At 38.3% G+C, this 15,933-nt stretch overlaps 1 protein-coding gene across 1 annotated transcript in view; it reads left to right on the top strand.

Annotated features, from left to right (window-relative positions):
• The window catches only part of HECTD1 (HECT domain containing E3 ubiquitin protein ligase 1), a 59,280-nt gene that overhangs the window by 41,316 nt on the left and 2,031 nt on the right, over positions 1-15,933 (top strand). The window contains exons 25-39 of the mRNA XM_009878926.1: positions 1,466-1,687; positions 3,425-3,558; positions 5,100-5,256; positions 6,050-6,272; positions 8,803-8,857; positions 9,092-9,274; positions 9,610-9,820; positions 9,903-9,988; positions 10,210-10,337; positions 12,119-12,320; positions 12,465-12,602; positions 12,854-13,461; positions 14,574-14,652; positions 14,753-14,846; positions 15,153-15,303. Coding sequence (XP_009877228.1) covers positions 1,466-1,687; positions 3,425-3,558; positions 5,100-5,256; positions 6,050-6,272; positions 8,803-8,857; positions 9,092-9,274; positions 9,610-9,820; positions 9,903-9,988; positions 10,210-10,337; positions 12,119-12,320; positions 12,465-12,602; positions 12,854-13,461; positions 14,574-14,652; positions 14,753-14,846; positions 15,153-15,303 — 2,671 coding nt within the window. The remainder of the gene's footprint in view (positions 1-1,465; positions 1,688-3,424; positions 3,559-5,099; positions 5,257-6,049; positions 6,273-8,802; positions 8,858-9,091; positions 9,275-9,609; positions 9,821-9,902; positions 9,989-10,209; positions 10,338-12,118; positions 12,321-12,464; positions 12,603-12,853; positions 13,462-14,573; positions 14,653-14,752; positions 14,847-15,152; positions 15,304-15,933) is intronic.

Below are 15,933 nucleotides of genomic sequence, written 5' to 3'. Positions count from 1 at the left end.
TTCCAATTTGTTCTTGTATTCAGAGCAAATGAAATGCTGGCACTTAATGGATTTTGGTTGTGTCTTTATTATAACAGCAAAGAGTTTGCTGTTATTAATTACAATTAGATGAAAGATATGAATACTGAACAGCTTATTTTCAAGTTCTTAAGCAACAAAAGAAAAACTCTTTGGTTTGGAAAATTTCTGTGCTTTTGTAGAGATGATCATTGGTTTATTAACAAACCTAAATTTAAATTTTACTCCTTCCCTCCATATGCATAGAAATGATTTCAAGCACTATATTTGCTTGAGTCATGTTTTGTTTCCATTTTTATATTTTTATTTACAAACTTACTTATGTACCTCCAGGGGAAAAAAAGAAAAAAAAGCATATTTGACAAATAGCAGATTAGAAACAGTAATATGCTTCTCTGCTGTGTTGTATCCTTCTCTGAAGATAGTAACCTTTGGAAACCTTGATGATAATGGTCTGAAATTCAGGATTTAGATTATTTATTTATTTGTTTAGGAAAGCGGTGCCTCAGTTTACATAAGCTGCAATAATGAACGTGTTCACTTTAAAGCTGCAAAACTTGCATTTGATAGATATTAGAACAGGTAGATTGAAAAAACAAAAGGTTTAAGCATAGGTGACCCCTCAGATTTGCATGTGCAAATGTGATTCATCTCCTGTGCTTGAAGAAAAGCACATGAGAAAATGTTTTGAAGTTTGGGACGTAATTGTGTGGTTGCACATAGATATACTCGGCTATGGACTCTACCTGAAATTCTTTTTTTATAGTGAGTTCAGTTAACTAAACTGCATTTCTAGTGTTTTTATTTGAATATACAGCAAGGTAACTTCTTAGTTGTTGCTCCAGAAGTCACCCAATGTAGGTAGGGTATTAAGCCACATGATTTGCAGTGGTACCACCCCAGGCTTGGTGCCCATCAGGAACCTATGTTAGTAGTTGTGTTGGAATATAACAAGGTAGAGCTGCTTGAAGAACTTCTGAATAATGCACAAAAATCCAAAGTTTCACATTTGTTGTCATGTTCTGTTCTCAATTAATTTATATGTAGTTAAACTTCTCCCTGTATAATTTCAATTATGTTGCCATTTAGAGTTTAAATTACATCTTAAGTTTAAAGACAGACATGTTACTGGAGTAGTAGATTTCAAAAATATTTTTTTACGTGTTAAAAATGAAATTAAGTAATTTCAGATTTACGGTGGGTTTGGGGGATTTATTTAATCAAATTATTTGCTGTAAATGTGTGCTTAGGTGGGCATCTGCGTTGTAAGGGTGTGCTTTTGCACAGGGAAACCCTTTCCCTTTAGTCTGTTACTCTATGTCGTAGAATGACACTTCTGATAATTTTTCAACCCCAATTATGTCTTTTGACACAGGAGTCATGCATGTAAATTGTACCTTCAAGTCATCAAATAATTTATTTTATCTTACCATATCTTTATCTATAGCTTCTCCTCTTATGGGTGCCCAAAGTTTTCCTAATCTGACTACAACTGGTACCACATCAACAGTGACCATGTCTACATCCAGTGTTACTAGCAGCAGCAATGTAGCCACAGCAACTACAGTTTTGTCTGTTGGTCAGTCGCTTAGTAATACCCTAACTACTAGCCTAACATCAACATCTAGTGAGAGCGATACAGGGCAGGAGGCAGAATATTCTTTATATGGTAAGTTTCATTTTTCAATGAACGTAAGCAGACTTCCCATTAATGATTTCTCCTTTTCTCCTGTTACGATTTTTCTCCTGTGGTAGTAGTTTATTTACTGAAAAATATTTGAAAGTTCAACTGTTCGTATGTTACTAGTTCTCCAAGGCAGTAAGTAGAATAATGTTAACGTAGTATTTTTCATGTTTCAGGTCTCTCTGTTCAGCACTTTCTATCCCATGTTATTCTCATTTTTGTTGTAGTTTATTTAGTCACTCAGTCTTTTCCGTAATCAAATAACTTCAGCATCTAAAGTAGTTTGCATATGACTGTAATTAAAATCAAAACGTTATTTCTTATAGTGTTGTGTAGGAATGCCACCTGTTCGGTCTGAGGTACTGTGTGCATTGCGCGGTGATTAAAAAGCATCTGTTGTTAGACACGTTATACAGTTAAAATAGTATATGAGGTTCCAGGTAGCTCAGTAAAATAATGGTAATTGAAAAATAATTGGGAAGAATACAGAAATTAAAATGACACAGAGAATGGAATAATATGATTTGAGAAACAGAATGCAGAGTTCTGTGGGCATTACACACTAGAATTAGACACTAGGACTGAAGTTACTTGTGGGACATGAATACTGTGAAAGAAGATTTTAGTTAACTAAGTTGATAATAGCTAGGAATCAAGTTGATGAAATGAAGTCAAGAAAAACCTGGGCTAGACACGGGAGAATACTTCCCCGTGTAAAGTTTACTGGATTGCGAGGTGTTCTTTCAAGAATAGAAACTTCATTCAAAATTTGGTGGATTAGTATCATGTTCTATTTTGTTGCCTATTGAAATTGTTTTAAAAATACCTGGTAATTTCAATGGATGTTGTAATTCAGCTGCTTGGAGGAGATCAATTGGGCTATCTGCTTATGCCATTTCCCTTTATTCTTTTAATTATTATTTGTCATTTTGACTGGGTGCCAAGTCAGAAGATGCATCATAAAAGACTGGGCAAAATAGAATTACCTTAAAGTAATATTAAAGTAACATTAAAGTAGTAATACCTTATAGTTGGGACGTTGGCAACAATTCCAAGGGTGTTTGGGTGGTAAAGATCATATGGGCATAGGGAAATGGAAAAGATTCTTCCCAGTCCACCTGGGATTTGCGTTGAGCTTCTTGTCTGGTGTCGGGAGGTTGTTTCTTAAGTCTTAGTACTACTAGGTGGAGGTAAAGTTGAACTTTATCTCTGTTTTCAGCTTCTTGTTACAGAAATTAAGTCGCAATTGAATCTTAAAAATGTCACAATTAAATGTTTATTTTAAACATCCTTTACATTATAATTTGAGGTCTAAGCCACACATTCTTAGTGAAAATGAAGTCACTAACCTGTTTTTAAAATTAATTGGACAGGATTGGACAGTATACATTTGTGTACCATTTTTTTCAATCTTGTGTCATTTTAATGTAATTATAAAATGATATAAACAAATGAGAAACTGATCACTCTTAAATATATAAATGTTAAGTGCTTCTTTGGTTAGTTTTGCTATTGAGTAGACCCCTGGAGTTTTTGTCAGTCATATGCTTTTAATCTTACTATGCCATAAGCAACGTTTTAATTTTCTATTTTTTCTGGTTTAAGTGAGATTTATTTTTTTTTACTCTGCCCGATGCTTCTGTTCTCTGATTTTCAAAATTTTGCTTTATATGTTATTCATGGGTTTTGTTCAGTATGTAAATGTTATTATATGTATTATAGATTTTCTCGATAGCTGCCGAGCTAGTACTCTGTTGGCAGAGTTGGATGATGATGAGGATCTACCTGAACCAGATGAAGAAGATGATGAAAATGAAGATGATAACCAAGAAGATCAAGAATATGAGGAAGTTATGGTACAGTATAGTTAGCATAGATGATATCATAATTGACTAACAGATGCATTGAAAATCCTCAGATTTTTTTGGCAGTGCGGGGTGCTAGCTAGATTTCCATTAATTAGAACAAATGTGTTTAGATTTCAGACTACTAGTTTGGAGTACCAGTCCTTTAAGACTGTTAAATCTTTTGCGGTGGGCTTCACACTGAATACTATTTTACAAAGACTGTTCATTATCTCCTTTCCCCCTTCTCAGATATATTTTGGGTATTAAGAAATTGTTATCTCGTGCCTTCAAATGGGTGGATAAAATTGAAAGGCCTCACTTCATAGGGCAGGTAACAGGGCACTCCCATTTCTGTACAAGTTTGATTGCACCACCTTAAACATGTTTATTCTAGAGAAAAGTGCTTTTGAGCACCAGCACACCCTAGGACCTTCTAGGTCAGAACCAACATCTTACAAAAGGCCTGGGAACAAGCTGACAGTAGAAATGGTCGAGCTACTTCACTGGCTGATGAAATTGTGGATAGGCCGTTGAATTTTGCAGCGATAGGCTTCTGGGACACATTTAACTGTAGGCTGGTGTGAAGCAAACTTTTAATCGTTTGAGCCAAAATATTTAGCATTTTAACCTAGTGTGATGATGCTTTTAATAGAAAGTACATTGCCAAGTATTTTGTTATTTCATCTGCACAAAGATACAAAGTTAGGAATGGAGAAGCCAGTACTACTTAATTGGATCTGCAATGCAAACCATAACCTTAGCTTGTGGATTGATCACTTCCCCAAAATGATTGAATAGAGTTACTGGTATTGTTCGTTGGACAAGCAGAAATAGCTTGTCTTTACTTAAGATTACACAACGAGAACTGGATCTGGAAAAGAAAATTTTCCTTTCTTGTGTTCCAGTCCTCTTCCCTCTGATGTACTGGATAATTCTTCCAGTGAGGGCTTGAACAGATTAAAAGCTTGTCGTTAAAAAGTCATAAGTAATTAATACTTGCTAAAGCTTATTGAAAATTAGGTTTTTCTTCCCACCATAATAGTTACAGTATTTTGATACTTTATTTAATCTGTTGATAAAATGTATACATTATATCTCTCTCTATATATATATGTACACACACTTCAAAAATACCAAACTTCTTGGTTTTAGAAAAAAGGTGTTTATTTTGACACCATTGATATATTTGAATCTTTGATATTCTAAGGTTTGTGCAATACATGAAACATCTACACCAATCTTCCTGGTCTACAGTAATCTCTATTTCCCTGTTCTGGTGCTTAATGGAAAGTTTCATTCTTTCTACAAATGGTAAATACACTTGTTGTGAGGTTACCCCACTTATGTTGATCTCTGTATGTCCGTGGTTTTGATAATTCCTAGATTCTTGCTTGACCAGTTAGATGGGGCTAATACTGTTACACGCTAGCTCTGACCCTTTTGTATTGCCTATCTAACTTCTGAATTTTGGATCAAATGATTCTTTGTAGCAGGATCTAAAAAACAACTTGTGGGGTTTTTTTGGTGTTGGGCTGTGGGGTTTTTTTTAGGAAGAAGAGGAGTATGAAACCAAAGGAGGTCGTAGAAGAACGTGGGATGATGATTATGTATTAAAACGGCAGTTTTCTGCTCTGGTTCCTGCTTTTGACCCAAGACCTGGTCGTACTAATGTTCAACAGACAACTGACCTAGAAATCCCTCCACCAGGTAATGGTGCCATGACGCTTGTCATTCTTCATCTACCTTTAGGATGGAGACTTGCTGTCGAGGGCCTGTGTTTAACCAGTACAACATGCTTTTGTGGCCGTATGGCTTTCTCTTTTTGAATGACCTGCAGGTCCAAGCATTACTGGGGGAAAAGTAAATTAAGTGCTGTGTAAAATAAACGTACTCATGAATCTAACTTGGGTTAGTGATTAGTAGTAAATCTCTTGCTGTGTCTGGTTCCACGTGCAGGGATCAGTCTGTGCGTTAAGCTATCCAGAGTAGCTTTATTTGGAGAGGACTTGTTGAAAGGGCAAGGGGAAAGCTAAAGCAGTAACTGAGCAGTCTGTTCAACCAGCAGCACAGCTTAGTTCATGCTGCTTTAGCAGTGTGGGTGTAGTCAAAAGATTCATTACAGAAAGGAATTTGTAGGTTTATTTTAGTTAGAAATGAGCCGCTCTTGATTTTGACGAACTGAAAGGAGTCAATGCAACTGAAAGATAATGGTGGATGAAAAGAGGAATGCATGTGCTGTGGTAATGTTAAAGGGGATGTCATCAAGACGTTACGGATCAGCAGGAATTTCAGAAATTCCCCTTAGCTGTACTCACATAAAGTGGTGCTGTGGTTGTAGCCCTTAGGTGCAGCCCACAGTTAGAGCGCAGTGTTGTTGCTTTGGCGTATGTGTAGGATGTCTTCACGCTTCCGTATTGAGCCACTTCGTTAATGTGTAAGCCAGCTTGTCCTGCATTGTATATTTGTATTGATGGCTTCTCAAATGATTCTTCACCTGCAGGTACACCTCATTCAGAACTCTTGGAAGAGGTTGAGTGCATGCCTTCGCCACGTTTAGCACTTACCTTGAAAGTTTCAGGTCTTGGAACAACTCGAGAAGTAGAACTGCCCTTAACGAACTTTCGATCTACCATCTTTTACTATGTGCAGAAATTGTTACAGCTTTCCTGTAATGGCAATGTGAAATCAGACAAACTCAGACGTATTTGGGAGCCAACTTACACGTAAGCTCACAAGTTTGTTATTTTTTTACAGAGAACGCTGTGACTGATTAGGAAACAGATGTGAATGCTGATTTATGTTATTTTCCCTCTCTGTGGGATGCAGTGCTGGAGTTAGTTTTGGTTGTGTTGTGTTCTTACTGTTTTTAAAACTTGTGCTGTGACTACAAAACAAAGTCATAGAATCTAATGCTCCACTGTGACTTGTCAGTAATATTTCACAAGTCAAGCAATTGACCAAGAGAGCAGAATTTGGTTTGTTTAGGGATCTGCTTAGAAGAATTGGATGGGGATATAGTCTCAGGGAGAAGTCACGTCCAGGAGGGATGACTGATTTTTCAAGAATCGTTTCCTTCAGGCTCAGGAACAATCTGTACCAATGTGTGGGAAGTCAGGCAGAGACAGCAGGAGATCTGTGTGGATGAACAAGGAATTCCCAACAGAACTCAAAACATCAAAAGGAAGCGTGCAAGAGGTGGAAGAAGGGTCAAGTGACCTAGGAGGGATATAAAGAGGTTGTCCTAGCATGAAGGTATGGGGTTAGGAAAGCCTAAGGCCATCTGAGTTGAATCTAGTGAGGAGTGTGAGGGACAAAAATTAGGGAACCCTTAAGGAAAAGGACATGCAAGTCCATGGGATCTGGTGTGATGCACCTGCAGCAGCTGGCTACTCTTAATTATCTTTGAATTATCATGGTGATTGGGATAGCTTTCTGAGGACTAGAGGAAAACAAGTGTCACTCCTTTTCCCCAGAAGAGCAGGAAATATCTAGGGAACTACAGACTGGTGACCCTTGACAACCCTGGAAAGATGATGGAAATAGTCCTGGAAACCCATTTTCAAACAATTAAGGACAAGAAGGTGATTGGAAGTAGGTCGCACAGATTTATGAAGAGGAAGTCATGCTTAACCCTTCTGTGATAAGATGACTCAGAGGATGAGGAGGAAGCAGCAGATGTTATTTCCCTTAACTTCAGCAAAGCTTTGAACACGTTCTCCCCCATTGACAAATAATAAAGTATGACATGGATAGCGTCTGAAAACTGCCTGAACTGCCAGGTGCAGATGGTTGTGACCGTTGGTGTTGACATCCAACTGGTGTACCCCGGGATCGATACCGGATCCACTACGCTTGAACGTCTGTGTTAGTGAACTGCGTGATGGGACAGAGCAGGCCCTTGGCAAGCCTACACACTAAACAGAACTAGGAGGAGTCGTTGCACCAGGTGGTTGTGCTGGCATTTGGGAGACAGCGACTGCATGAAATTCCAGCAGGAAACGCTGGGGAAAAGTAACTGGATGTGCCAGTACAGGCTGGGAGGCAGCTGGCTGGAAAGCATCTTGGCAGAGAAGGCTCGGAGTGCCCTGGTGGACGTAAAATCGAATGTGAGCCACCGACAGACCCTGGCATCAACAAAGGTCGTCGGCATCCTGGGCTGTGTTAGGAGCGTCAAGGGATGTGATCTTGCCCCTCTGCTCAGCACTGGAGAGACACGCTGGGACTGCTGTGTCCAGTTCAGGGCTCTTCACTGCAAGAGAGACACAGACACTGGAGCGAGTCCAGCAAAGGGCTGTGAGGGTGGTTAAAGGGCTTACGGCAACTGTCATGCGGAGCGAGTCTGAGAGATCAGGCACTGTCTAGCCTGGAGGAAAAAAAGACCTTTGGGATCGTACCAGTAATATAGATGAATACCTCATGGGAGGATGTTGGGAAGGCAGAGCATTGGCTCCTCTTCTCTTCCAGTAAGTGAAAGGAAAAGAAGAAAATAGCTCAAACTGAAGCATCAGAAATTCTGTTTCAACGTGTCATTTGAGCAGGAGTATTGGGCTAGGTCTCCAGAGGTCCCTTCTAACCTCAGCTATTCCTCTCTACCCTAATTTGATTTTACTGGCTTTGTAGTAACAGACAGGAATTGTAAGACTGTATAATGGTATATATTTGCTGTTTACTACATCAGTGTAGCTTCTGTTGTACGAGAAAACTAAACTATACGAAAGCAAGGACTGCAATAACACGGTTGCAGTTTAAAAAAAATGCAACTTTATTTCTGATTTTGGCAGTGCACCTGTTTTCTGAGTTGCCTCCTGTCAAAAAACGTATGCTGTAACAAAACTATTTTCTAGTTAGGAAGCATGAGAAGTTGGTGTCAATCTGTGTATCTCCTACGTTAGTACACAGCAAACTGCCCTAGGACTTCGAATTCCAAAGAGTTGGTGCGGGTGGAGCGAAGAACCTAAGACTGGTTTGGGAAATTTGCACACTGAGGATGGTTTGATTACTCAAGCCTCATTTAACGAAACATAAATTACTTTGCGAGAGAAATATCAACATCAGGAAAATTAAATATGAGTTTAAGAACTTCAGGGCATCAGAGTATGATCCCAGGTGTTCTGTGCAGCAAAGAGCAGCTGCTATTGCTGTTTTACGTTTACATCATATTATCTAAATGTCACTGATATCTAACAAGTCAATGTTAGAATTCAGGGGATGTTTTATGAGTATGAAATACTAACTCACTGTTTTGATACCTAGAATCATGTACAGAGAAATGAAGGATTCTGATAAAGAGAAAGAAAGTGGAAAAATGGTAAGACTTCTGATCCTTTGTGCGTGTTTTTATGGCTGTTTAAGCAAAAGCAAAACAAATCTTAGGCAGTTTTTGAAGTCCTACATTAAAAAAACTAACAGTTTTTAATTACTTAAAGGTTATGAGTGAGTATATTGTAAATGCATGCTCCATTGAAAAAGAGTATATAATGCATGTGAAATCTTAAAGGCTTTACAATCAGGAAAGACCAACATTTGGTGGTTCCTGTTGTAGGGTTGCTGGTCAGTAGAGCATGTGGAGCAGTACCTTGGCACTGATGAATTACCAAAGAATGACTTGATAACCTACCTGCAGAAGAATGCAGACTCAGCTTTCCTGCGCCACTGGAAATTAACCGGCACTAATAAAAGTATTAGGAAAAACAGAAATTGTTCCCAGCTCATAGCTGCATACAAGGTATATGTCTGCATCCAAACGTTTTTACCATGAATGGCTGTGTGCTTTGTTTTGCAGCTTTACAGATTCTTGTGGAGGAGGGATGTGACATGGGTAGGATAGTTGGATGTTCACGTGCCAATATCAAGTTTAGGTTTTGCTGCCTTTTTTTTTTTTAAATAATGTCTTAGTTGTGTTAAAATGCATTTGAATCATGAGTCGAACCATCCACAGTTTAACCAAGTGTTGAGTTCAAACACAGTAACCGTTCTCATTTTCCAAATCATTACCTTGGAGTGCCCAGTCCTGAAGACAGTAACCCATGCAACTTTCATTTTTAACAATTCTTTTTACAGGATTTTTGTGAACATGGATCAAAATCTGGATTAAGTCAAGGGGCCATTTCTACACTTCAGAGTTCAGATATCCTTAGTTTGGCAAAGGAACAACCTCAGGCCAAAGCTGGCAGTGGGCAGAACTCCTGTGGAGTAGAAGATGTTCTGCAGTTACTTCGCATTTTGTATATAGTTGCCAGTGATCCTTACGCAGCACGAACTTCTCAAGAAGGTGAGTTACTTATCCAGCAGAGCTGCTTGAATGTTTTAATGAAAACAAAATAAAGGAAAACTTTTCTCTTGGTTGTTTTCAGAAGGAGATGAGCATCCTCAGTTTAACTTTCCACCAGACGAATTTACAAGCAAAAAAATTACTACAAAGATTCTGCAACAGATTGAGGTATTACGTTAATATATGAGTAAAAAAAATACAGCAACTTTTATATAAAAAGTGGCAGTTGCTGAGCAGAAACAAACTTGCTCAGGCACAGGTGAAAACTCTGTACTTGAGTGTATTGGATGTCTCTGTACTTAGTTACAAACTTTTTGGGACAACCTCAGTCTAATATTAGAAACACTTAAGGTTTTTGGGTTTTCTTTTCCCCTTACATTAAACTGCAGGAACCCTTGGCACTAGCAAGTGGAGCTTTGCCAGACTGGTGTGAGCAGCTAACAAGCAAGTGTCCTTTCTTAATTCCATTTGAAACAAGACAGTTGTACTTCTCATGCACAGCATTTGGAGCATCAAGGTAAAAAAAAAAAAAAAGATGGAATGAAACAATAAAATTAAAATATTTTTTAAAATATAGTAGCTTTTTTAATTGCTAATTTACAGAAAGACCTTATCCTAACGAGATAGATTTTGCTTGCCAAGCGTAAAGCATTCTGGATTTTAGGGGGGAAAAAAAGGGAAGATGAAAAGCTTCAAAAAATGTTTCTTGTTCATTGTGTTAGAGGTTTATGATGAGTAGCCTACCTTCTCTTTGATATTCTTCAGGAGATTCCTTTGAAGAAATTTCCTTTATCAACTTGAGTTGAAGACTTGCTTGTGTACCTCTACCTTGATTATCCTCTTGGGCAGTAGTTCAGCTGGGTTGCAGTTCATTGCTTTAAGGAGCAAGAAACAAAATAAAAAACAATCTGAAAAAAAACTTAAATGGCTTTTGAAAACATATGCTAAAGCACGTGTTTTTTGTTTGTATAGTTCATACAATGCTTTGGTGGTTGGTTTGTTTCATTTATTTTAATTTGCTAAAGTCTTAACAAAAGAGACAAAACCTAACAAAAAGATGCTATTTTGGAAGTTAGTGTTAGCTCCATAAGGAAACTGTAACAAAAACAGACATTAAAACATTTAAGGGTACTTTTTAAAGTGCTTCGTTACCTAGGAATCCTTAATATTTTGATGGCAGCAGTGATTGCCTTGAGACTATGCAGGGTAAACCTTTTTGCCAACTTAATCTTATGTGATGAGAAGGAAAAATTGGGGGGGGGGGGTTTCTTGGCTGATTTTTTTTGTTTGTTTTCCAACGAGGAAGAAAAGTGTAGACAATGAGTTGCAAAAATTACTGTTGCGTCTAATATGCAGTAGAAGTGCCTCATGAAGAGTGTAAAATGAGGCATTTAAAAAGAAAGAAGAAGGAAGAGAAGAAAAAATATTTCTTGTAAGGCCTCAGTTTACATCATCTAAATAGGCAAAACTAGAACTTCTCCAGAAAAACAGTCCAGGAAACTGGACTATGTGTGTTGGTGTTTTGTTTTGAAAAAAGGTAATTTTCTAGTTCCACTAGGAAACATTGCATGGTATTTACTTGCTAAGTAAAGAGCTTTCCTAAGCTCTTGAAATACTGGAAATTGTTCTTAAAATTTGTATACTCCTGTATGAACTCTTACGTGTTCATGTGTGTGGGTCTGTGTCTATCGTGACACTTGACCGCACTTGAAAAACAACCAACAGGTGGTAGCTTTGTAGCTGGTTTATTGCTGCGTAGGTGACAACACAGACAAGAATTTTGACCTCTGATTTTGTATACCTTCCGCTCTTGGAGGCGGCTCTTCTTCCATCACTGATACGGGTCAATGTGTGTCTGACTGCACCTCAAGTTTGGTTCTGTGCTTCTCTAGTAAGTGTGTAAGTAAGGAAATCTTGCCGTAAAACGTGGTTGATGTACAGCTGCCTTGCAGTACGTAATAAAGATGTAGTAAGTAAACAGCTTTGAGTATTTGCAATTAGGAAGTACTACAGTAAACGCCACCCTTTGTTCATTCCACTGTAATTTGAAAAGTGTAGTAACACAGCACCGCTGGAAACAGACAGTTCTTGATCCATCTGGTACATCAGAAGTTATGGCTGGCCCTTCATAGTAAATAAAAATTATTTTTTTTTCTTAGCTTGTGAAGTATGAAGCAGCACATACTTGGACATTTGAAATATTTCTGAGAAATACTTCAGTTTATAACTTTTTAAAAAAAAATAATCATGCTGGTAGACACCGGAGTTTTGAAAAAACATTTTTTGGGTTTTTTCCAGAGCAATCGTCTGGCTACAGAACAGACGTGAAGCCACTGTCGAACGGACAAGGACCACGAGCACAGTGCGACGTGATGATCCAGGAGAATTCAGAGTCGGACGTCTCAAACATGAAAGAGTGAAAGTTCCGCGAGGTGAATCCTTGATGGAATGGGCAGAAAATGTGATGCAGATTCATGCAGACAGAAAATCTGTTCTAGAGGTAAAGCATATCTGCCTGGCAGAGCAAGGGTAGATAGCTATTTCTAATGGACTGGTTGGGATATTGAATATCCTGTTCCATAACCAAAACAGAACAGTTCACTAGGATTTTCTTTTATTCTTAACGTTCCTCTTGTTTTTCTAGGTTGAGTTTTTAGGAGAGGAAGGAACAGGCCTGGGTCCTACCTTGGAATTCTACGCATTGGTGGCAGCAGAATTTCAGAGGACGGATTTGGGAGCTTGGCTTTGTGATGATGATTTTCCAGATGATGAGTCTCGTCAGGTATATTTCAATTTGCATTTTAAATTTTCTTGTGTGCAAGAAAGATGAGCTAGAGATCTAGGAAGGGGAGGACACATGACCAGCGAGCAGCCATGCAACATGGTCAAGAATGACTGCTCTGCTTCACAGCTTCTTTTCTCACCTATTCTCTTTTTATCAGACAAGTATTGTAAATCAAACAGCACAGGTATATTATTAAATTCACCTTTAACAGTGTCAACTTTTGTGTGTGTGTGTGTCTCTTAAATCAGGTGGATATTGGCGGCGGATTGAAGCCCCCTGGCTACTATGTACAGAGATCATGTGGACTCTTCACAGCACCATTCCCACAAGATAGTGATGAACTTGAAAGAATAACCAAACTCTTTCATTTCCTTGGAATTTTCTTGGCTAAATGCATTCAGGACAATAGACTTGTGGATTTACCTATTTCTAAGCCTTTTTTTAAACTCATGTGTATGGGGGACATTAAAAGTAACATGAGTAAGTTGATATACGAATCACGAGGTGACAGAGACTTGCACTGCACTGAAAGTCAGTCGGAGGCTTCTACAGAAGAAGGGCATGATTCCTTGTCAGTAGGAAGTCTGGAAGAAGACTCCAAATCAGAATTTATTCTTGATCCACCAAAACCTAAACCTCCTGCCTGGTTTAATGGAATTTTAACATGGGAAGACTTTGAGTTAGTAAATCCACATAGAGCTAGGTTTCTAAAAGAAATAAAGGACCTTGCAATTAAGAGACGTCAAATTTTAGGCAACAAAAGTCTGTCAGAAGATGAAAAGAACACAAAACTACAGGAATTAATGCTGAAGAATCCATCAGGTTCGGGGCCTCCACTTAGCATAGAGGATTTGGGGTAAGAGTTTTTATATTTATAAATAAATAGGTAAACAGGACTGTGTTAGAGACGAATGTCAACATGTATAATGAAAAATGAATGTTTCTCTTCATTTTTAAAAAGTAATATTGCAACGGGGAATCATTAGAGATGCAGCAGGATTCACTTTGCCATCTGTAGCTGTGTTCTTGTTCTTTAGTTTGAGGGTTTTCTCTTCTCACTTGCTCCGTTTTCCAATGCTGAAAGTTAAATGTGGCTGCACTGCAACGCCTTACGATGCTCTAAAACACACAAATGCTTGTAAGGACCTTTAGAAGAGTGTGAATCAGTAGTTTTCCTTGCTATGGTAACCTGAAATTTGTAGAGTTCTGTGAAGAACTTTTAAAGAGGACAGATTCAAATTTCAGATTATTTTAATATGCAGGCAGCACAGTGTTTGAATCCATATTAAACAGGACTTGTGCTAACTTAGAGCAAGTCTGAAAAACATAGACAAGTTCCCACCTGTGTAAACCTGTGTCAGGATGTCATCTCTTGTAGTTTGAAACGATTTCTTTTGAAACAACTTTTTTCTACCGTTAGTATTACAGGTTATGTGTTAAAATTGTGTTGTGCCGCAAGGGCTGCATGGTTGGAGTTCAGTAACTGCTTATGGCCTTGCAGCTGTCAGCCCGGCTCCTTACAGAGAGAAGGCAGGTAGCCCCATGGAAGAGCCTTGATGCCGAGTATATCACGTGGCTCCATGACTGTTAGCGCTGGAAATTAATGTAAAGGTTTTCTTTGAGTTTGTGAACTGAATTAAACTGTTTGAGCAGTTTTGAAGCTGATCACTTAGCTACCAAACTCTGAAATTTTCACTGGTTATCAGATCCAAATAAATAGTGAGTGTATTATAAATATGCTTGTATGTACCATAGATTTGAAACATGTATTTTCGGTGCAGTCCGTCACTAATTATAGTCCTGTATTGCAGCACCACTGTTCATATATGTGCAAAATGATCCACAAACAGTGGTTGGAAATGTAGTGTGATGCTTTGGGGTGTGTGGAGTGCAGTTTATACATCTGGTGTATTTGCAAAAGTAATAGCAGGCTTGTTTGCAATTAGTAACTGTCTTTGTATTTTGAAGTCTAAATTTTCAGTTTTGCCCTTCGTCCAAAGTATATGGGTTTACAGCCGTGGATCTCAAGCCAGGTGGTGAAGATGAGGTAAGGAACAATCTGCCTTTACAATTTAAAACAGCAGTTAAATTTTTACTGTCTCAGCAGTAACTCTAATGCAAAGTGAATTTATCTGTTGTCTTTGCAGACTGTAACAATGGATAATGCAGAGGAGTATGTAGACCTGATGTTTGACTTCTGCATGCATACTGGTATCCAGAAACAGATGGAGGCATTCAGAGGTAATTTTAAATATGACAGGGTATCTATGCACTTACGTGGACTCACCAGGTGTTCCAGGTGTGCTGGTTTAAAGTGGTGGCATAGAATGGCATTCAAAGAGAAACTTTTCAGTTAAGAATGCAATAGATAAGATATTCATTTCATAACACCTTTGCATAAGTTTATGCCATTTTTAATTTTCAAGAGGTTCCACTTACTTTAATTAAAAACCTGTTTGATTCTGGTTTGATTAAGATCCAGTGGATTTGCTGATGTTGTTTTTAAGTATTGTTTTGACTTATAACTGTATCTTGTGTAAATTAAAGATGGCTTCAACAGAGTCTTTCCAATGGAGAAGCTGAGTTCCTTCAGCCATGAAGAAGTTCAGATGATTCTTTGTGGAAATCAGTCGCCTTCTTGGGCAGCTGAGGATATCATCAATTACACTGAACCTAAACTGGGATATACACGAGATAGGTACTTATATTCTAAGTCATTTTAAAACAGTAGCTAAAAGATCCATTAAGTGAAAAAGTGGTCAGGATCTTTTATTAGCTGAAGATGCCAAACTGGATGTGATTGGTGGTCCCTGAAGAGCAAGTGATTGTCTAAAACTGCATGAATTAACTATGTATGTTACAACAGATAGGTTAGGATGTTCTTGGTGTCTTTGTGATGAGAGAGTATTTAAAAAAAAAGGGGGAACAACTAGTGGAAATGCAATGGCAGCAAACACAGGCTAATAAAATTTTGGAGTTGTTACTTAAATCTCTGGTAGTGGTTATAATCTCTGTCCATTTGGGTATAGTTGTTACTTGTCCTTATTTCTTTCTCTTCATAGTTAAAAAAGAAAATGTACTATGCAAGAAACAAATACACCAGTGATTAGCTATCAGGAGGCGACCTCGATGTTTTAGCGTTTGTTAAATTTGAGGCTTATTTTTGCTGCTTGTCATGTTTGGTAGCAGTAACAGACAAATTGCTTCTGGAACCACGTTTGCAGAAGGATCCTGATCAGTCTGAGATGCTGTGCGGAGCGATTCTTTTATTGACTGTGCCCTGCAAGCAAAGATGCAGCTGCGATGAGGGTGCCTGACACCTCGGGGC

Source organism: Apaloderma vittatum, unplaced genomic scaffold (genome assembly GCF_000703405.1).
Source record: "Apaloderma vittatum isolate BGI_N311 unplaced genomic scaffold, ASM70340v1 scaffold13111, whole genome shotgun sequence".
Classification (NCBI taxonomy): domain Eukaryota; kingdom Metazoa; phylum Chordata; class Aves; order Trogoniformes; family Trogonidae; genus Apaloderma; species Apaloderma vittatum.
This window is presented reverse-complemented; position numbering and strand designations above follow the sequence as displayed.